This window comes from Amblyomma americanum, chromosome 10 (genome assembly GCF_052857255.1).
Source record: "Amblyomma americanum isolate KBUSLIRL-KWMA chromosome 10, ASM5285725v1, whole genome shotgun sequence".
NCBI classification, from domain to species: Eukaryota; Metazoa; Arthropoda; class Arachnida; order Ixodida; family Ixodidae; genus Amblyomma; species Amblyomma americanum.
In genome coordinates, this window is record NC_135506.1 from 134,488,591 (window position 1) to 134,511,301 (window position 22,711).

The following is a 22,711-nucleotide window of genomic DNA, read 5'->3' on the forward strand; positions in this document are numbered from 1 at the left end:
GCCGAAAACTAAAAGCTCTATAACAAAACGTTGCCTGACAAGCTGGTGCATAGCTTTTGGAAAAAATAATAGCGCAGAAAAGACGGATATGAAAGCGCCAAGAAACACACGGAAAATCTGTAGGATGAATAAATTGGCAAGCGAAGAAAAGCTAGAGGGGCCGCTGAGAGCTGGTTGGTCGGTGGTACTTCAGGAGGGAGGCACTTTCGAATTGTGAAACTCTCTGTGAAATTGTGAAATATTCTGTACTGAGAAAGACAGAATATATTAGTGCACCTAACCTGACCGGCTCAGCGCATTAATCAGCGACAGCTGATTGGCATCAGTCTCTGGAGTGGCGGACCCGTTTTTAACGTTTCACAGCTGACTGCCGGGTTAGGAGCCTCACAGAAACGTTATGACGTATCTACACTCTTGTGCATACTCGGGCTTCTTCCGCTTGCGCTATTCGGTTCGATGGCGTTCCCGGCACACTTTACGAACTCCGGGCCCGCATATACGCGACGAATTGAACAGTCTAGATCCCGGTGTTGTCTTATTCGCAGTCTTAACCTTCCGTTGATTTTGAGGAAAGGAACCGTCAGGCAGCTATGCGCCTTTCCTTTTCTTGAAACCAATAGAGTCTAGACCGTATAATACAACACTGGGATGCTCCGCTGCCGCCGCTCCGAGCTTTCTCCTTTCCACATGTGAAAGTGTAGCGAAGGAAAGGGCGCAACGAATGGTAGCTTGCACGGGCACTTACACAAAGGAGGAAGGGGCGTTTTCGCTGCTTGAGTGGTGTGGAGGGATTCAAAATGTATAAGGAAGGGTTTGCATGGTGGGCGGTAGGGGCGCGCTCAGGGATGCTAGTTGCACTTGAAAGAGGATCAACGTGGTCTGACGTTGAAAATGATGTGAGCCCGAAGCCGACGGATACGTATGAACACAGAGTATAAACAATAAGCAGCATGAATGGATTGGAGAACATGGTGTACTGCGGACTTTACTAAGGTGCCTCATGGGAGCCTCTGAAAAAATGACTTGATGAGTTAAACATACAGCAGGTAGAAATATGATGGCGTCTAAATAGGCTCGTAATTGTAAGCCAAGGGAAGAGAGTGTCCCGGTGGATCAAGCTTTGCGGCTCCTTAGATGAGGCTGGGTAGGGCCGACAAGCTCTCCAGAGCTTGCTATAGTAGACAGCGCTGCATCCGTATATAGAATGCAACCGTTCTGTAAGGAACAAGGTGGCACACCGAAGAAGGGGCTCCGAGGATGAAGACTTAGGAATTGACGACACAACCTTGCGCTAATTCAGGCAATGACTTGCTTAGTATCACTGAGAACCCAGACAGGCAAGTGGTTGCTTGGGACCTAGAAATTAAGTCAAAAGAAACTGCAGCGGTGGTCCACATTCTCGAAAGCGAACAGCAGGTTACGACAGGTAGAGAAGTCCTGGAAGTGGTAAGGGACAGTATCTACTTCGGGCAAGCAGTGACAACGGATCCGGCTCGGCAGAGTGAAATAAATAGGATTAGAATTGGGTAGAGTGCATTTTGTAGGTACTCTCAGGTCATGAATGGTATCATTTTAGCATCCATCAAGAAAAAGCATACAAAAGTTGTATCTTCTGCTACTCGGTCATGGTGCAGCCATTTCTGGACTTACGAACGTGGTTCGATTAAGTTAAAGTGTCCAGAGAGCACAGTAGGTTGGGGAACAAGTGGTAATCACCATCAGCAGCAGTAGCAGTAGCTTGACTACGTCCACTACAGCACAACCGCCTTTGTCATACCTCTATAATTAACCCTCTCCTATGCCAGCTGCGGCCACCTTCTCCCCTCAAACTTCTTAATCTGATCGGCTAGCCTAACTATCTGCCGCGCCCTGCTACGCTTGCCTTCTCTTGGTACCCAATGCATTACCCTTAAAGACCATCGGTTACCTAGCAAAACCTTAGTGTGAGCTAGTCGGTGGTTCATATTTAAGTAAAAGTAGTGCAGCTCAAAAAACAGAGAAAAAAGAGAAAGACACAAACAACAAGGCTGGCGCTGACCCGCATCTTGTACGGCCTCTTGAGGATGGAAAGTGCCTAATGTAGGAGAAATGCAATCTATCAAAATCTTGGTGTAGGGTAGTCGGAGGTTCAACTTCAGGTAAAAATAGTGCCGTTCAGCGCCAGTCCTGTTGTCGGTGTGTTCCTCTTCTCTCCCTGTTTTTCACGCTCCGCTACTTTTTCTTATAGATGAACCACCGACTAGCCCACACCAAGATTTTGATAGATTACATTTCTTCCACGTTGGGATCTTTCCTTTCTCAAGCGGCTGTGCAAGATACGGTGATCATATGTGTCAATTTCGTCGCCATCAGAACCTGTAAGTAAAAAAAAAAACAGCGCCAGTCCTGTTGTTTGTGTCTTCCTCTTATTTTTTGCTTTTACCTAAAGGTTATCTAGCCTTCTGTTACTACCTACTAATTTACTACTTTTACTTAAACATTACCTAGCCTCCGCACTACATGCCCTGCCCAATACCATTTCTCTTAGAGCGCAGATCTTAGGCTCCCGTTCGTGGGCTGAGCAGCGTCGCCGTTGAAGGTGCAACCGAGCACGAGTGGAGGGTAGGGATGGGAGCGGAGCGCGCTCCACTCCAGACTGGCCGCGTCGATCGAACTTAAGTGCCGCCGCTCGCTAAGTAAAGCCGTCATTCCTCAGCGCTCCATGAACGCAGAGTGCCTACGAGAGGGGGAGGTTTGTCTGCGGCAGTACGCGCCAAAACGCTGCCTCCTCGCAGTCACTCCAAGTTGCACTCTGTTGGTGGGCAGTGCTAAATGTGCTCCTCGCAATACATTGTCCGCGTAAGCCGTTATTTACGTCGCAAAAACCGTCTACAACCGAGAAGACCCTAGAGTTCACGGTACTTCAAGAGGACCCGGTCGCTCACACCGCCATAGCAGACAGCGGTGCACGCAAATTTCGCGTCAAGTATTATCCTAATTCTCCTTCCAATTTTTTTCTTGATTTCGACTAGAATGTCATTACCCCCATTCCTTCTCTGACCCAATCTTCCCTCTTCCTGTCATTTGATGTTACACCTACCATTTTTCTTTCCATATCTCGCTGCGTTGTCCTTAACTTAAACTGCACCATTTTCGTTAGCCTCCACATTTCATCGCCATAGGTGAGTACCGCTAAGATACGGCTATTCTATACCTTTCTATTGAAGGAAGCTGGTAAACAAAATTTCATATCTGAGAGATCGGCGAAACGCGCTGGACCTCATTCTTATCTTCCTAGTGATTTCCCTCTCGCCATCCGGATCGGCGGTCACTACCAGCTCTAAGTAGACGTACTTGCTTACCAACTCCAGTGCATCGCTACTAATTGTAGGCTGCTGCTCGCTTCCGGGAGTGTTGAGCGTTACCTTGGTTTTATGCATGTTAATTCTTAGACCCATCATTCTGCTCTGCCTGTCTTTTATTTATTTTATTGCGGTTTTATGGAGTACAAGGAAGCTGAGCAGCCGTTATATACATCTTCGAGTATTTTTGCGTAGGACTTATCTACACCTTGATTTTGTAATACCTGCATGACCTCTCAGATTTCTAATGAGTCAAATGCTTTCTCGTAATATATGAATGCTATATATAGGGGTTGGTTGTATTCTGCCCATTTTTCTATCCCTTGACAGATAGTGTGAATATGATTATTTGTCGACCAGCCTTTACGAAAGCCTACCAGATCATATGGATCATTGAAGTCCCAGGTGGTCCTGACTCTATTAGCGATTACCTTAGTAAAATATTTTGTATAGAAGACAGCGGGAGCTGATCGGTCCGTAATTTATCGAGGCGGCGTAAGGAATTTGCACGGGCATTGTAAAGTGTTACGAATGAACTTTCATTAATTGTCCGTCAGTGTAAAAGGGTGGTTTCCAAGAGAAGGTAAGCGTTGCGCCCGGCGGGAGAGAGCCTGCTGGGTGGATGCAATTTAGATGTTTACGATGATGCGTTAGCTGGAACTGGTGCCGGACAGAAATAGCAATGGGAGAGGATTTTGCACTAGGGGACGGAGCATAATGACGCAGAACTTTAACTTGTCTTTGTTCCCCTGTGGACTATGCATCGCTAATATAGTCTTGGCGTCACGCCTACTGATTTACGTTCAATATATCGCTGAGTTTACCACAAATTATTTCCAAGCGTCTTTGTTAGCCGCCCAAATTCTGTCCCGTAAGTCATCATCATCATCATCATCGGCCTGACTACGCCCACTGGAGGGCAAACACCTCACGCATGGCTCTCCTTACAACCCTGTCATTTGCCAGCTGTGGCCACCGTATTCCCGCAAGCTGCTTAATCTAATCCGCCCGTCTATGTTTCTGCCGCCCCCTGCTGCGCATGTATCCTCATGGAATCCACTCAGTTACCCTCAAGGACCAGGGGATATCTTTCCTTCGCATTACAAGCCCTCCCCAAGCCGATTTATTCCCCTTGGTTTCGACTTTGATGTCATTAACCCACGTTTGTTCCCTGAACCATTCTGCCTGCTTCCGGTTTGTTAACGTTACATCGATCATTTTTCTTTTCATAGATCGCTGCGTGGTCTTTAACTTAAGCTGAACACTCTTAGCTAGCCTCCACATTTCTGCCCTATAGGTGATTGCCTGTAAGATGCAGCTGTTAATTACTTTTCTCTTGAGAGATATTGGTAAACTGCCAGTCGTGATCTGAGAGAACCTGCCATATGCAGTTCTCCCCATTCTTCTATTTATTTACCCATCATCATTTGGATCATGAACCACTACTTGCCCTAAGTGCACGCATTCTCTTATCACTTCCAACACCTCGCTACCAATTGTAACCTGCTGTTTTCTTGCGAGACTGTTTGAAATTACTTTGATTTTCTGCATGTTCACTTTAAGACCAACCGTTCTCCTCTGCCTGTAGCTCAATGATCATGCTTTGTAGCTCCCATCCTGAGTGACTTAGCAAGGTTATCTCATAACCGAATCGCAAAGTACTTAGGTATCCCCATTAACCCTTATCCCCAACTGTTTTCAGTCCAGGCCTCGGAACATCTCCTGTAAATAGGCGGTAAATAGCATTGGTGAGATTGTCACTCTGCCTTACTCCCTTCCTTATTAGAATTTTATTTCTGAATTTAAAAGGACTATGGTAGCTGTGCAGTCGTTATAGATAGCTTCCAGTATTTTCACATAAGACTCTTCTACACTGAGATTCGGCAATTCCGCATGCAGGGGTGTGTTATATTCTCCGTATTTCTCTCTTACCTGATTGATACGAAAGCCTGCCTGATCATTTGGTTGAATGAAGTCTAAGGTTTTGTTGATTCTATTTGCGATTACCTTAGTAAATACATTGTAGGCAACGTAAAGTAAGCTGACCAGTTTGTAATTTTTCCAAGTCCTTTAAGTCTCCTTTTTTACCAATTAATAATGCAGTATGTGAGTCCTGGGGAAACACGAGGCTACCACCGACGCTACACGTGATGCACCAGCTGCGCCTGTAGCGTATTAAACACTAATAGCTCCTCCTACGAGGGTGCCTGCACTTCAAGGGTAATCCTGCAGACATATGTGAACTACTTGGCCCTCAGTCCCCAGCGGTGCGGAGAAGCTGACCAAGGCGGAGTTGAGACCTGTGGCGTAGCGGTGGGTGCTAAGAATCTCTTGCACGACACAGGCTGCAATTGAAAATTGCACCTCGCAACGTTTAATGCTACAGCCTTATCTAGTGAGGCTATAGCCAGCATAGCTGTTTGAGTAAGCAGCGGCTATTGAATTCGATGTCATAGAGCTTAATGAGGCTACGAGGACAGATGAGGCTCATACAGTACGAAGGGCCGGCCACGTGCTGTGCTATCGTGGATTAGAAGACAGACTAGAGCGAGGTGTGGTATTCGTCATCAATCCGGATATAGTTGGCAACGTAGAAGAGTTCTTTTCTATTTTCCAGAGGGTGGCAGCTATCGTGAATAGGCTTAATAGGAGGCACATGCTGAAGGTGGTGCAGTCCTACGCGCCTCCGTCCAGCCAAGATGGCGAGATCGTTGAAAGCTTCTGTGAAGATGTGGACTCGACAATGAACAAAATAGAATCACAGTACTCTGTACTGGTCGGCGACTTCAATGCGAAGGTAGGCAAGAAGCAGGCACGAGCCCAGGCGGTAGGCGACTATGGCATAGGCTCCAGGAATAGCAGGGTGGAGTTATTAGTAGTGTTCGCAGAGAGCAATAATTTTCGATCATGAATACATTCATCCGGAAACGAGAAAACATTAAGGAGCGGTGCAAGACCTCTAATGACGAGACTGAAAACGAGATATACTTCATATGATGCGCTCATCCTGGTATCGTGCAGGATGTGGAGGTCCTCGGAAAGGTGCGTTGTAGCGGCCACAGAACGGTAAGGTCTTGAAATAGCTTAGCCTTTAAGTATCAACAAAAAAAAACTCGTGAAGAAGAAGACCTCTCAAGACCAACGATCAAACACTCTTCTTTGTGAACCTGATCGCTCTGTCTACGTGCCAGTCGCGAGTGCTGGCCTACTACCTCAGGAGGAAGATGGTCCCACCTCAACTTCTGGGGCTCTGGCGTCCCGGGTCCTTCCAGCGGGCACGCTCGCAGGATGTGCAAGATGATGAAATCAGAAGCTTGGAGGCGAGTGAGGCTCTATTCAGACTGGATGAAGTTCATCGTCTTCCAAGAATCTAACGATTGGGTAGCCGCAAGACGGTTTCAAGAATACAAGCAACTTTCAGCGCAGACGACCGAGTTTCTCTGGCAGAGAATGCGTCTGACGCTTCCGGCAAAACTCCGAACAACACTTACAGAGGGTTCCGTCTCGATACTGGGCAATATAGACCTTCCTAGTAACATCAAGGAGACGCTGCAAAAGGGACCGAAGTTTTGCTTCGAACCATCAGCAGGACGTTCTGAACTACTAGCCATGGTACGCCGTGTGAGTGCGTTTGCCTCTCTACAGGACAAGGAACCGGCTGTCAACGACTCTGTGGGCTGCTTACTGCGAAACGTAAGTCGTTTCACTTCACGGAAGGCCCCAGTGAAGAGACTTGTGAACTTCCTGAGCGCCAACGACCTTTCAATAATGGAAGCGGACAAGGAGGGCGGCTTCGTTGTCCGGCCACAGGGAATGTTTGCTGAAAAAGCACGGGAAGCTCTTTTGAAGACCTTTCATCCGATTGAATTCCAAGGGAAAATACAGCGAAAGCAAGCTACCAGGTTCCTTAAGAAAATGAACCTTAGTTCTGTCGCGCTTTCGGTCTCAAAAGCCGAGAGGGACTCTTTGGAGATGTTTTTCACCGGTAAAACACACAACATGGATTGCCCACTTCGCGCTATTATTTCGGAGAGAGGCAGCTGACAACACATTGTGGGATCCTTTCTAAAATCACACCTGGACAAACTTGCAGGCGGTGATCCTTACCTCATTCGCAGCTCGAAGCACCTGGTAAAAGACCTGGAAGACGGAATTCCGTTATCTTCTACGGCCTTTTTCATCGACGTAGAATATTTGTTTTACTCCGTGCCTCATGATGGTTTATTCAAAGCAATCAGAGACAGTATTGACGAACATGGTGAAGTTGACTTCCAGAATACTGCTGGCATTAGCACAGAGCAGTTCCTAGAACTTTTGCAGTTTCCTCTTAACTCTACCGCTAGCTTTCATGACGGGCAATTTTATGTTCTAAAGTCTGGCATTTGTATCGGTTCTTCTGTAGCTTCTGTTTTGTGCGACATATTTTTGGCTTCCGTTGACAGGCGCCTGAAACTAGAGCTTTCAAAGCATCCGGTGTTCCACGTTTCGTTATGTTGACGGCTATCTTGTGATATTAGATTACAGTACTAATCTTGACCTTGACAACACGGTTGCTAGCATTCTCGCCACCTTCTCCTCTGAAGGGCAAGGACTCCGTTTTACTCATGAAGTAACAAGGGACAACCGCATTCAGTATCTAGATTTAAAATTGCATTTTTCTGATGTTCATGTCTGCTGGGCTTACAGTCCCAGGTCCAACAAAAGCCTCCTACCTTATAAAAGTGCTCATTCGAAGTTAGTGAAGCGTAGCATTATCATGTGTTTGTCTGCCCTTCATAAGTCATGTGTTCACTCTCTTTCATCTAGTTTCCATAATCAAGTCAAGCGACTTGAATCCGCGGGCTACCCTCAGGAAGTAATTCGCAGCTCATGTGAGTGCCTTCTTCAGAGGATGAAAAAAGCAATAAGGAAAGATCCAAGTGCAGACAGGACACCTCCCTTCGTCATGCCATATTTTCACTGCCTTTCCGACAGAATCAAGAAGGTGGCATTCAAATATGGAATAAAAGTAGTGTTTTCTGCGCCTTGTAAGTTGAAAAAAGTTTGCCTCATGCTCTCGGAAGAGAAAAAAAGAAACAAGATCGGAACGCAGGCCTTGCAAGAAGAATCATGAGACCAAGTTCACCAAGTGTGCCTCCGAGGTTATCTACCAGATACCTCTATCTTGCGGGCGGGTTTACATCGGCCAAACTGGCCGGTGCTTCATTGAGCGAGCCCTGGAACATAGACGATCCATGCTCACCGGCACAGGCAGCAATCTGCCATTACACTGCAAAAACTGTGACAGCCGCAACTGCGTTCCCTTCCTAGACAAAACTGCTTTCCTCTCCTATGCACGCAGCAAAACTGAAAGGGAGGTTATCGAAGCTTCTCTGATAGCCAAAAGGGGTGACGACTGCGTTAGCTCACCCTGGCTGTCGCTATCGACACCAGAGCTAGAGTTTTTAGGACACGTTCGTGTTCACATCGGATCTGATTAACCTGTAAATTTCTGTTGATGTTTCTATCGTTGAACCCTATGGTGATAGTGTTTTTCTTATTTTTCTTATATTCTCTGGCCTTATTAACAATGTGTTTTTCACAAATAAAATCAGTTTGAAGTCTACGCTTTGTCTGTCGCTTTGTGTGCCTCTCGTCCCGTCTTGTTCGCGCAGTTTATACTCTTTCTGTTCAAGAAGAAGCACTTTATCGTGTTAACAGTTAGAAGGACCGTAGAGAAATTGAGGATTTCGGTGCAGCGCATATATTCGGCAGGGAATGTGAGGGAACAAACGCGGGTTAATGACATTCTAGTCGAAATCAAGAGGAAGAAATGGGCTTTGGCAGGGCATGTAATGCGAAGGAAGGATAACTGCTGGTCCTTGAGGATTAAAGAGTGAATTCCAAGAGGAGGTCAAGGGTAGCAGGGGGTGGCAGAAAGTTAGGTGGGTGGCTGCAGCTTGGCAAGGGACAGCGTTAATTAGAGAGGACTTTCCCGGCAGTAGGCGTAGTCAGGCTGCTGATGATAAGGATACGAAGTACAGTGAGGCGTTATTGGTTTTTCTCCCTCCCAGGACCCGTGTCTCGTGGACGGCACCCTGCGCGGTAACCTGGACCCTCGCGAGCGTCACTCGGACCAGGAGCTGTGGCGGGTGCTGCAGCAGGCGCACATGGCGCACTTCGTGCGCCTACACCCTGACGGGCTGTTGCTGCGCACGGGACCAGGAGGCGAGCGACTAAGGTGCTGCGCTGTCTCTGCTTTCCGATACGTTTGCCGTTGGAGAACTGCACGTGCATCGTTTAGTCTTCAAGACTGGCTTGTTGTGTTAAGCGGCGACGCGTCTTTTGGATTCGCAAAAGTGCGGAAAAAATGATTTTTAGTTGTTCTTTTGCATGTTTGCCTCCTTTTTAAAGGGGCACTGAGGAGAAATTTAAGTTGGCTTGTATTGATAGAATGCCAGCTCCTGATAACAAAAACGCCGCTCTTACTGAGAACAAAGCTCTTGTGAGGTAGCAAATAACAAGAACCAAAATATAGGTATCGCCGCCACAGGCCAATCTCGCAAGTACAAGGTTGATGACGTCATAGGACAAGAGACGCCACCTTGGTGGAATTTTCCTTCCTACATGGCTTCGCGAATCTCTGAGGCTGACAAAGGAAGGTTGCGAGGTTCAATATTGAAGTAAGTTTTGTTTTAAAACTGACAGTGCACTTTTATCACGCAAGGAAGGCAGACAAAAGACAACCTGAAGGTTGGAAGCAAAGAAAACCGATGCTTGGCGGCGCCACAGGTTGCCAGGAGAATTTCGATTTGTTATGGCGCTTCGCGTCTATGAGCTTTGCGTGCCTCGTGGTTTTGTTTTTGACGCGCCTCGAGTTACAAGCGCCGAACAGCAGAGGAACTCCAGGTACCGCTTCAAGTGCTAGTTAACCTTTGAAGGTGCCTATTAGGCATGTCAGATGATCGCCATGGTCGATGAAAAACTATGATGGCACGATGGGCGGTAATCGTACAAGGCAGCACTTGTGTCTTCGCACGCTCGCCCGGCGAAACATTCCCGGCTGTGCCAGTCAATTTCAAGCTACTTAACGGAAATCGTTTATTAGGGACGGGAGACAAGGTACAAGGCAGTTCAGAAAAGTTGCTGATGGCTTAGGTCTGTTAGGCCAGGATATACGTAGCGAAAGCGCGGAGATTTCGGCATCGGAGCAGTGCATTCACTAGATGCGCCTTTATTGACAGTTCTACTTTGAGCCGTCGTGGCGGAGTGGTAGCGCCTCCGCCTCAAGCGCCAAAGGCCCTGGTTCGATTCTGAACCTCGGCACAGGATTTTTTTTTATTCCGTGAGTGGGTGAGGGGTTTCAGTGTCTCCCATTGATGCCGCCACCGAATACATTGGCTAGCGGCTAAGTGCAGGCTCTGTTAAGGCGCGTTTATGCTCCGGCGTAACGCGCGCGCGCGCGCTGCACGGCGACGTCACGTCGGCCAAAGCGGGACCCTCTATACTCTAACTGCGCTTGACCGCCGACGCGTTCGGCGGTTTCGGCGCACTCTGACCGCACTGGAGGAGACATAGAGCATGTCTCTATTTCGCGCCGAGTGCGGCAGCCGCCGCCTGCCCGGCCAGACTGATTCGGCTCCGCAGCAAAGTGCGCGTTGTGACGTAATTCAATAGCTTCGGCAGTTGGGCGGAGCTGTTCTTTTCGAGCTCTCGGCTAATTTAATCCATTCACAGTGCATATCTGAAGGTACATGCAAGTGGGCGAAAGAGCCCGATCCAGTGGACCCATTGGACCTAGCGGAAGCCGTTGAAGCGTCGTGCGCCGGCTTTAGTTTCAAGCCTCCAACTTTAAACGCGACCGCCCTTGAGCACCCATACGTTTTTTTGTGGCAAAAGAAATAAATAAATAACTTGGACATTACAACTGTGGGAGACCTCGACGCCGCCTGCTGCAACGTGCAACCGCGCCGTTCAAGGAATCACAATCCGCTGGCCCCAAAGCCCCGGCCAGCCTCCGATGGGCGCAATGCGCCGACCTTGTCCTGGCGCCTAGCGACTTCCCGCACTGGGGTTATGATATTTAGTTTGCAACGGCTGCTCACTAAAAAAAGTGGAAACGACCCGCCGGCGCCTAACCTAACCGTGCTCCCTCAAAACCATCGCACGCTCTGTGGGGCTGAGATCGCTGAAATACATGCCGGAGATTTTCCGATAGCTACGTCGTCGGGTTCGGGAACGGGATCCATCGTAACGCTGGCGAGACGCCGGTGCAAACGTAAATGAAGCGACGGTAGCGAGCCCCGATAGATGCCTTCAACGTGCGGCGGCGGTAGCTTTCATTTCGGCAGCTGCTAGGCTGCACCGCTAGCCGCCAGAAATCACGGAGTCTCCGTTTATGTCACGTTCACGTCACTCCGTCCTGTGACGTCATAAGAGTTCGCAAGGATGAATCGGAGCGGCGGGAAAAACTTTTTCAACTTGGAATCGAAATTTGTTTTAAATAAATGCATCTTTCGCTCCCGGACAAGCTGCAACAAGGCCATGAAATGCCGAACTATCAGATTTTGCTCAGAAAAAAAATTTGATACAGTTCTCCTCAGTGTCCCTTTAATCTGTCCAGAAGACTAAATGCTGAAATCTGTCTGCAAGCACTCAAAAAAATTGTTTCTTGAACCACAGGGGAACCACTCGAACAATTGGTGTTTATCTCCGTTACCGTTTTCTGCCTGGATACTCACCTCAATTGCGGAGCAGATTCCTTCATCTCTGTTTCGTCTCTTTTGAGCCCGTTGATTTGTTGCATTCCTAGGACTCTAGACCAGGTCAAAATATTCTTCAGGCTTCGAATTTTTTTCAGGGCACAGGGTAAGCCAGGAGCATTTCATCGCAAATTAAGGAGCCCTGTGCATGTCGAGATTTCCCACAATGCCGCCGTCAGTACGCTTAACACGAACGCTCGACAGCCTGGCTTGGACGGACTGATGTCAGCGCCCCGAAGCGTTGTCGGCTGGAGTAAATGTTGTCGTTGTGCTTGCCGCAGCTGACGATATCTGGAGTGGAGTTAAATTTTACTTGCCTGTCGCCTGTGTCTGACTGACGGTGAGAGGGCGCCCTGCCGACGTCATAGAGAACAAGTTTCATAAAGACCGGACGCTCTCATAAGACTCAGTTGGCTGCAGCGCATCAAGCGGCTTGTGAGTAAGCTGGGGTCAACTTCCGTTTTCCGTTTAAGGCGCTCGCATTTTCAAAGCTAGCATGGGCTGCGTCCTGCCGCGCCCTGGTCGCGAATTTTTTTCTGTTCTATACTGTCTTCAATTTCTTTTTTATTTATTATCGGTCCAGGAAAAGGAAAATAAATTAGATTTCGTGTACTCTTGATGGGCTATCAACGAAGTTGCTCCACAGCCTTTCTCAAACTGTGGCAATCCAGAAAAGGCACCAGATGGTTTGAGATATGAACATTTTTTTGGTCCATATAAACAAAAAAGAACGAAGCTGTTGCCGTCGCCATTTGGCCCAGCACGTCATGAGATCGTTCCGAGCTTCTTTTCCGTCCGTCACTGCACAAAGCAGTGGTTTTTGCACCCACCGGGCATTGTCCGCTGAACTAAATCTGAATTACGAGCAGGTGTCGTTCTGATAAACCTTGTACCAAAACTGCGAGAACAGGCGAAACGCGCGAAAGCGGTGAAGCAACGAAATTGCGAACACGGACACCTTTCTTTTACAAACCTTGCGAACGGAACACGATGCACCACCTACAATACTACAAGATTATATTTCCTTATGATTTCAAGCATTCTTTCATTCTGCCACGTTATTCTCCGCCCCTAAGAGCGAGATCGACTGCACACTACGCGGTTTTTTTTTTCGAAGCAAATGTTTGATAAATGGGCAGCCACAACACTGATTCCCAGCCGGACTTTCAAAGAATGCTTCCTGGGCAGACTCAGAAGAAATGCGGGGGTGCAATGCGTGTGTTAAATAGCGCAGACGACAGAATGTTCGACGCATGTGTTCCTGGTTTTAGATCTTTTAGTCCCTATGTGTTATCTTTTCTTCGGCGGTCCTGAAAAGCGCAATCCGGTACTGTGACAGAACACTTGCCTTTAACACGTTTGCCCATTTTCGCTCCACCGACAAGAAATAAAAAAAATTATGCATTATTGGCGACATCTAAGAAGAGCACGTCCCCGTAAGAGTCAAACAAAACTACCCGCGTCGAAAGAGCAGGCACGCATTCACTGACTCTATAGTTTATGACACCGTCCAGCAGGGCCGGCGTGCTCGGTCAGTGCAGCGTATAGTTTGCTAAAAAAACGTTTCTCTGCCATGCCACTGTGAGAAACCATAACAACGTCGTGTCCCAGTTTAGAAGCAAATGCGAAGCCGCTCCGTCACAGCTGCCGGAGGGCCCTAGAGCCAACTGCGGAGCTCGTGAGACCGGCTGACTCGGCCTGCACGGTCAGCCTCAACTGCCTGAAATGCAGCGTAGTTTGGCAATAAAAACCTTTCCCTCCTCGTCGTCGTCTGAACCCGCAGGAGAACAAGAGAGACGCAAGAACACCCAGAGTCAGCGCGAATTAACAAAGACTGCAGTGTAAGAATTGCGTATTCTTACACCGTGACAAAGAGGCAGCACGCTCACACGCGCTGACGTACGTCTATACGCTTCGTTCTCCCTTCGTGCGCCCCGTCACCCGTGCTGCTCACTCCCATTCAGGTGGCGCCAATGAACGGAGGGCGCGCAAGCTTAGCCGTGGCCCATTTCCTGGGACCAGTTTTCACTCAGTCTCTGCTCTGTATGAATTTTTTTTTCTCTGTTGAACGGGCTCATTTTATTTCGTTTGACTCGTGGCTACGGTGTCACGCGCAAGCAGAACTCACGTTGCAGCTAGCTTATGTCGGCAACCAGACATGGCGCTCGACAGCTCGCGCGCCTTTCGAGTTCGGTCTCAGAGCTACCGCCGGAAACAGATGAAGAATATGGAAAGCAGCTCTAGCAAACGTGGTTGCGTCGTGTTTCTAAGATTGGAGAATAAATAAATCTGACAGCTAGAGCTGCTCACGTTCTTTTTATTTCTCTATTGTGTGACAGCAGGCATCGAAGTGTTCTCCCAGGTTTCTGTCTGGCTTCCCGCTTTATCCAGGCTTTATCGCGAGATTTTCCCGCTTTATCGGGAGATCGTACATTCTGGTTTGTCGAGACAATGTAGCTTCGCGTGTTCTCCGCAGCTGATGTAATCAAACTGCGGTGGGCTTCTTGTGCGCGAGTCAGACCGCAGCCGCAGCTTCCCGTCGTGTGAGACACAGACGAATGACAATTCAAATGGAACTGTGCCCAGCTTTCGTTCGCCGCCGCAAACATACCAAAAGCATTGTCTCGGCTCCGAAAATCAAAGCTTCTAGGCGCTGGCGCCAGTCCAAGGCATGCTGTGGAGCGTTCGTGCTTATATAGCTTAAGGCAGTACAGACTCGTGCCGCCACAAGACTTGACTACATGCGGGATTCCCATTTTTGACTTCTTTATTGAGTTTGTGCAGTATAATCGAAGGCTCTACGGGCGGATATATAGGACATCGAGGTGGTTACTAGAAAGTCTAGGTGTCGTTAAAGAAGGAGAGACAGAGTGGGAACGCTCCAGAAGCCTTTTTGTATTTTCTTGGTGTGTCGGTGTGATCGTGATAGTGGCGGGTACTCTGCCCATTGCAACTACTGGTGGAGAACACTCCCGAAGTTCTTCGCCTTACGACATACCGCCCTATAAAATGACTTATATAGCTTACCTGCCCGCATTTGACAAGCTTGTAAGAGGACGCCAATTGGAATTTTGCAGCAAAGGACACGGAAGTCTTTTATGGCGGTAACGAGTAATTGAAGCTTTGTCATTACTCATCATCAAAATTTCCCAATCATTCAACATTTACCCCTCCGACCGCGGACATCAGAACCTGATTCTTAACCACTCCTTCCTGGATTAAATAAGTTAACTCTGCACATTAGGTGGTGCTAGCAGTGTGACGCTTTGGGGGTGTAGCGCCGCCTCCTGCAGTGCCGGGAGAAATGTCCCTTAGTTATTTTCGCATACTGCAGCACCAGCGGGGCTTCATCAGGAGTGAAGATTACAATATAATGCAAGAACATAAATTTCCGCCACCCCCGCGGTAGCCGCGCGCTTTGACGTAACTATCGCGCAATACCTTTCTCGAGGAAGGGTACTTCTGTTCGACAGCAGCAGCGTGCTTAGCGGTCGCTACTCGAATACCACACTGCGGACAGGGGTCAACGCAATGCTCGAAAACTCACTCCGTGCCAGCAGCTACCGCATGAGCTGCAGGAGCTTTTGGCAGAGCGAGGCAGAGAACCCTGTGGCGCATCTTCGCAGCGTGGGCCAGCGGCAGCTGGTGTGCCTGGCCCGCGCCCTGCTGCGGAGGCCGCGCATCCTTGTGCTGGACGAAGCCACGTCGCAGATGGACGGAGACACGGACAACCTGATCCAGGCCACGCTGAGGGAGAGCTTCGCCCATAGCACCGTGCTCACGGTCGCACACAGGATACACACCGTGCTCGACTATGACAGGTAAGCTGGGAAATGCCGCCAATTACAAAGGGCAGGCCAGCCTCACGACACCCCTCTCGCGATTCTGTCCGCCAACATCCAGCTGCGTTTGGTTGTTTCCTTTCAAAGTGGTGCCCTTGCGACCGCGTCTTCCTTTCTTTTGTCGTGTAACCAGGTCATCTCCACCAAGAGCGGTCTGGTTTTCTCTAATATTCATTGCATGGACTCATGTTCACTTGTTTCTCATGACCATTCCAATTGTAGAAATGAAACACTAAAGGATATAAGAAATTAAATGTAATAACAGAAGAAGAGGAAGACTCGCCAAAAAAGAAAAAAAGGGAAAAACAAAGACGTTTCGGGGCCCGTACGGGTCCCTAGTTCGCAATGGCAGCGGATGGGCGAAGGTGGTGACTTATGTTCGTGGTGACTTAGCACTCGACTGAGAAATTAAATGGTGAATTATTTATATAGACTTGGTCAACTGCGCGTGGCTATCCATGTCGAGCATCGTACCGAAGAACGAACGCGCAATCATGATTTAGCACCTTTGTATCTCTAGTGGGGAATAGTACTGAACATTTTGGACCGTATTTTGTTTGCCGAGATCGGAAGCCGAAATGTACATCCAGCTGTCGGCTGAGAAACATGTCAGAATCCTTGACATCCTCCTCCTGACTGCGTACGCCGGCGCCAACGCCACGTATCAGGACAGTAGCCTTCAAGAGCTTTTGGCATTACAGAAAAGTTGAACCGCGCAAGAAGCGGTGAGCTGTGGCCAAGTATGATTGTCACTGGCACTGAACTACCACAGAACAAATACAAAGAGCAACCGCTGCCTGTGAACGACTGTGCCGGTTCCTGGCTGAGGGGAAGTTGTACTGTGCATCTTATTCTGGTCATGCCCCACCGGTTAGAATTCAGGTTCCGAAGTTCCCTATCGCCGGATGGCGGAACACAGAATAGAGCAGCCATAAAGGTGGCCGTGCCTCAATCGGCAGTTTTATGCAAGTGTGTAGGTTTTTACCTTGATGCTTTACCTTTAATCGCTTGGGCAGGGCATGCAATTCGAAGGCAATATAACCGCTAATCGTAAAGGTTAACAGAGTGGATTTCATGAGAAGGCAAGCGTAGAAGGGGGCGGCAGAAGTTAGGTCCGCGGATGAGATAAAGAAGTTTGCGGGGATACGGTGGCCGCAGCTGGCAAAGGACCGGGTTAATTGGAGAGACATGGGAGACGCCTTTGCCATGCAGTGGGCGTAGTCAGGCTGATGATGAGGATGTGACACACCAAAGGCCGACGACAGCAACGTGGCGAAACAGAGGGAACCATGGCACCAGATGTGTAATCTCTTCAAACAAAAATAACCATGTCTATTGCAGCATTTTCCTTCCAGGTGACGTAATTATACTGATCCTACCAGCAGCAACATATATTGCATATATGGCACATATACTGAACGCATAAATTTGTAATTGCCGGGTCTCCGCGTCAGTTTGTCCATCAATTCACCGTTTTAGTTATTATCTAAATTCCCAGAATTATTCTGATAGCAGTATATCTCTTGTCAAGAGCAAAATCTGCCGTCTGATGTCAAACATATCGCTCATTGATCGACAGAGGTCCGTGACTTTGTGATATCACGCAACCTTGCCACAGCGGCACGTGGCAAATACGTTAATCATCGGTCGAGAGAGGCTACGTGGCAATGTGACGTCACCACAGACTGTACACCAGGTTGTGACCAACTAGTCTTTATAACAAGAACAACATTGCGGAAGTAAAATATACGGCACCATTTCACTGACAATAAAGCCATATCTAGCCCTTCAAGAAGAAGAAATTGTGCCCGGAGCGATTCTAGTGAACAGATTTTTAACCTCGGACATGAGCGAAGATGCAGCAGAACAATTCTGCTCGAAATATATGTATATAAATTAATTAAGTGCATCAATTTAGTAAAGAACATCTAAAAATTGTAATAAAAATTCAGAAAATAACGTCATAAGCAAATGTCGACGCTCTCACAACCCAGCGGATACCTGCAACCTGAGCTAGCAGGCAGTCTAAATATGGTGGTTGATGGACCGACCATTCTAAAAAAATTGGGGCAAATTCACAATGAAGTTGAAGCAGCAGTTGCGACAAATGTGAAATTTAGTGCTATGGCAGTCAACTCTTAGCACCGTGAGAGTTCGTACCGCCGTGCAGCAAAACATACCACATTATGCTAATATGCGCACTTTTCAGGTTAGCTGTTCAGGGACATTGGTTCATCCCTGGAAGTCTTGTAGAGCTTCAAGACACTGGCAAGAAATGAAAAACCACAAGGAGGAATAATTAACAACTAACGCATGAGATGGTAAAAGCCAGAAGCATAAAAAACTGTAACAAAACTGTGTGAGTGTGTCGTCTATATCGCTATCAGAAAAGATGTTGCGTATCTTGAAAATGGCAAGAAAAATTAAGCTCTGTCATATGCACTCACGGGCTGTGATTAACCTCCTGGAGTTCTGTTGTATTCTGCTGCAGTAGAGAGAAGACGACGATGTTCATTCTCTTGAAACGCTCTCTGTCTATCTGCCGCGTTTTTTAGTGTTTTTTTGCGTCTGTACTGCGGGACGCCGTCCCCCGTAATGCGGTGATGGATCTTGATTCTTGTGGCTATACGATCAGACAAGCGGCTACCTTCTAGAGTTCTACGAGTAAGCGTTGCAGCCATCTGAGTGGCGCCGACAGCCAGGACACCATACCGTACTTCTGCGAGGACTGCGGTGAAGGCGAATTCGACACCTTCCTCAATAGCAGGACCAAAAGAAGACTATGACGAGCCAGCTCGTCCTAGAGCCTGTGCACGGTGAAGACAAATGGCCAAGCACCAAAACGTGCAATTTTATCCTGCCTGCGCATCAATAGGACAACATGAGGCGGCTTAACAGGCAAGCTTTCTCTGTGCAACTTGAGGCCCTTGTGCCAAACGAAATTAAACTTGTTCGCGTGAACTCGCGCAAAAAAAAAGTCGTTGCTGTTGACATCATCCTGCGTCTGCCCTCGAGTAACTGCGGGCCATCACCGAACTCGGAAGCGTGTGTGTCATACAGTAATCCCGCTCGGCGAGACAGATTTTCTGGCGCCATCTACGACTTCGACGAGGCTATAACGAAAGAAGACCTGCCCATACTCGTGAAGCCGGGAAATGAAGGCACCGTGATTCTCCGAGTTTGACAACTTTGCAAATCTCGCTGGGTGAAGATCGTCTTCAAAGACGACAGCCTTCCGTCACATGTGCAGGTAGGCCATTCGTCACGATGTACGGCCATTTGTACCTAAGCCCCTACATTGCAAGAAATGCATGAAACTGAGCCATGTTAGCGGAGTCTGCTAAAACAAGTGTGTGCTCCAGTTTTGTCGCACCTCATGCCGCTGAGACATGCAACGCACAAGTTCTAAGGGGGTCAAGCTGGAGCGGTCACCATGACTCCTCATCTAGAGATTGCCCGCGGTTAAAAGAAGAGCTTGCTATCCTAAGGCAAATGGCCCGAGACAAGTCGACGCACCGCGAAGCCGCTGCGATCCTTCGCAGGAGACTTACCCGACGGAAGAGGAAGTCCAGAAAGGCAGCGGCCAATGAAAGCCGCGCCGACGCGCTGCTGTGGCGCCACCTTCTCACCATCATCCACCTCCTGTCCCACGTCGTCCCAGTGTGATCCGTCCGCTCTTTGCGGACAAGGTCGGTCAGGTGTCATCAGGTTTCAATTCTTGGCCAGCGCTTCCGCCATTACGTCTTTCTGAGGCACCTCAGCGTAAGTTCCCAACATTGAGTACATCAGCCACTGAGGACGGGCTCCCGGAGCAAGACTGCCTAACGCTCGTGGTCTTAAGGACGGTGGTCGACGCCATTCCACCTCTCCCGCGGGCTGTGCGATGCTCAACTGCTCGAAGCGTCTTACTAGTGCTGAACTCCCTGTGTCCAGCGCTTCAGTGAATTTAAACCACAAAGGCTGGACAACTTCCCGCTTTTTGTGAAGAAATCAGAGGCACCGCGATATTCCAGTGGAACGCAAGAGGCCTGAGACCGCGAATCTCAAGTTTGCGTCAATACGTATTCAAAAACTAATCCTGATATTGGTCATCTGCGAGCCTAATTTATCTCAAGCTATAAGGATCTCCGGGTACGAATCTCTCTTCGTCCTTAAATGTGGCGGAGCGCAGCAAAGTCTTAGTATACATCCGCAAAGACAAGACTTGCGCTTGCTGCCTAGTTCCACCTCACAATGCCAATCAATACGCGGGCTCCATAATCAAGACAAGAACGCTAGAATTCTCACAGATTGCAGCATATGTGGCACCCTCCTCTGAATTGGACTGCAAAAGGCTGAAGGACTTCATATTGGCGACCCGTGCTCCTTAGATCATTAGTGGCGAATTTAACGCCCACTGTTTACTGGGAAAAGTGCCAGAATTAACGCCAAAGGAAGGAATCTGTCGTTATTTGCTTCCGACAATGATTCATCTTACCTGCACGGCTGTTGCTGGAGCAGTTTCCTGGACCTGACATACCGCAACACGGCGCGCTAACAAGAATAGTCCGGATTCCGTAGGTCCATGGAATGTTAACCGGTTGAAGAATGTCGGGGCAAGATACGGGGTATAAGTAACTTTTACAGCTAAGAATAAGCTGAGCAGAGTCTGTAGTGCAGTAAGGAAGAAGCTCGATGGCCGGGATGACCGAGGGAGAAACAGATGCACAGTTTCACATAAAAAACCGCTCGTTGACTGCGACACTGGAGTGGTTTATTCTATCCCGCTTTCCTGCGGCAAGACGTACATCGGCCAGACAGGCCGCTGTATAAACGAGCGGCTGTTTGAACATCGAAGATCAGTAAAAGGGGCAGTTTCGTCGAACCTTGCTGTGCCCTGCCGGAATTGTAAAGATTGTTTCCCATATTTGGAGCGGACAAATATCTTGTTTAGTCCCCCAGATCGGACCTGCTGGGAGTTAGTTGAGGCGTTTCTGATAACGCAGGAGTCTGAAACATGTGTCACTTCGCCTTCTTTCAATCTCGTGGAAAAAGAGATTCACGCTCTCAGGGAATGTGTGGCGACAGGTTGATAGCAGGTGCATGTCATGTGTTAAGAATTCTGGTGTGCTTTGTTAAAATAAGGCGATTAACCTCCCGCTGCGTGCACGTAAGATTGTACGGACTTGCGCGATTTTTTGATTTGGGTTTCTGAGTGTTTTTTCGGTTATTGCTTTTGGTGCCTATATAACTTACCCTTCTAGAAATAAAAGTTCAGCTGTTGGATATCGCTCTTGTCGTCTTGTGTTTCTTCCTCTACGTCCTGTGTTTCGCGCTTCTTAAAGATGAATGCCTACGACAACGTGGCCCGTGAAGCCATCTTTGATGCACTGAAAACTGTGGGCATCGGTGGCCGGATATTTGCTTGCATGCAGAGCTATTTGACGAAAATATCATTTTTTATCCAGTGTGAAGATGGCTCGACACCTGCGCATTATACATACCGTGGCGTCCCCAGGGCGGTGTCGTAGAACTACTTTTTTAATCTGGCACTTCCAGAGAGCCTCCCAAAAAAGTTCCAGATATCTATTTACGCCGATGACATCTGCATTTCGGCTTCCTCTGTGATGCGTCTCCAGGTGCGTGTAAGACATCAGTGGGCGGCTACGATAACAACTTTTTATCTCCAAAAGCAAGGTCTCAGTGTTTCCCGGAATACTGTGCGCTAGTCCCATTTACGCGCATATCCACTCCATTTACACGCACTTCATATCCGGTATGCATCGATGGTCACATCATTTATCACTAATCTCAACATTGCTTAGAGATTCTGATCTATCGCAATATATCCTGGAGCCCGCATTGCACCCTACATAAAAAAGGTAAATCTATCGATCACTTACACCGATTTCTAGGCGGAAAATGATCGGGCTTTATGATGAAGCACTACTTCTGGGATTGTCGCGGTACATTACATAGTACTTTCAAGCACGTGAAAGGCTAATTTCCATGTCCTCCAGACAGTACAAGGTCAGACCGTTCGCACATGCCTGGGTCTACCTCGGCGCTCATCAACACTGGGAAGCACTGTACTCGCCAAATACCACCCGATTTCGACGTATATTGCCCTAGACTCCTTGTTAATACACGTGCTTCATATTTCAGGAATTTCATTTCACCTTGCGCCCGTGCCTCTGCAGAGACCACATTCTGCATTTGCAAAGGTAATATCAATGCAACAATCTTCCGTCCCAAAACAGTTCTCCTCAGCACCACGACCTCCCTCTCTAATGTAGTATCGGCGGCACCCATGTGTGCCTTGCTATTCCTGGAATAGCGAAGAAACCAAATTTATCAACACCGGCCCTTAAGCAACTAACACTGTCCGTGCTGCACTTTGAATAATGGGACGACACTCACGTCTCTACGGATGGCTCGGTAGCCTCTACTTGTTTTGCTTGCTCCGTGGTAGTTCCTGTGGGGCCGACCAAAATTGATAAACTAATTTCGCATAGGACTACCTCTGCTACAGCACAATTGGCCGCACTTCTTGCGGCTGTAAAGTACATCGGTCAACAATCACCTCTAAAATGGGTCGTTTTCTGTGATTCTCAAGCTGGCCTATAATGTATTCAATTTCCCTTGTGCCATAGCAACCATGAACAACTTGTAGCGGAGAAAAAGCTTATCACTCCCGCTACTGTCGCAACGTAGAAATATATCCCGCCTTTGTCTCTTCCATAAAATTTACTACGATAACCCCATCCTTAAGAAAAAATTTATAACGCCACCTTGCTAAGTTTGAGCT

At 48.1% G+C, this 22,711-nt stretch overlaps 1 protein-coding gene across 7 annotated transcripts in view; it reads left to right on the plus strand.

Moving 5' to 3' along the window:
* LOC144107794 (multidrug resistance-associated protein 1-like) overlaps window positions 1-22,711 on the plus strand; it is a 592,391-nt gene that overhangs the window by 520,138 nt on the left and 49,542 nt on the right. For all 7 annotated transcript variants that reach the window (XM_077640975.1, XM_077640979.1, XM_077640978.1 and 4 more), the window contains 2 exons: window positions 9,395-9,561; window positions 15,709-15,903. In XM_077640975.1, the coding sequence (XP_077497101.1) occupies window positions 9,395-9,561; window positions 15,709-15,903 (362 nt within the window). The remainder of the gene's footprint in view (window positions 1-9,394; window positions 9,562-15,708; window positions 15,904-22,711) is intronic.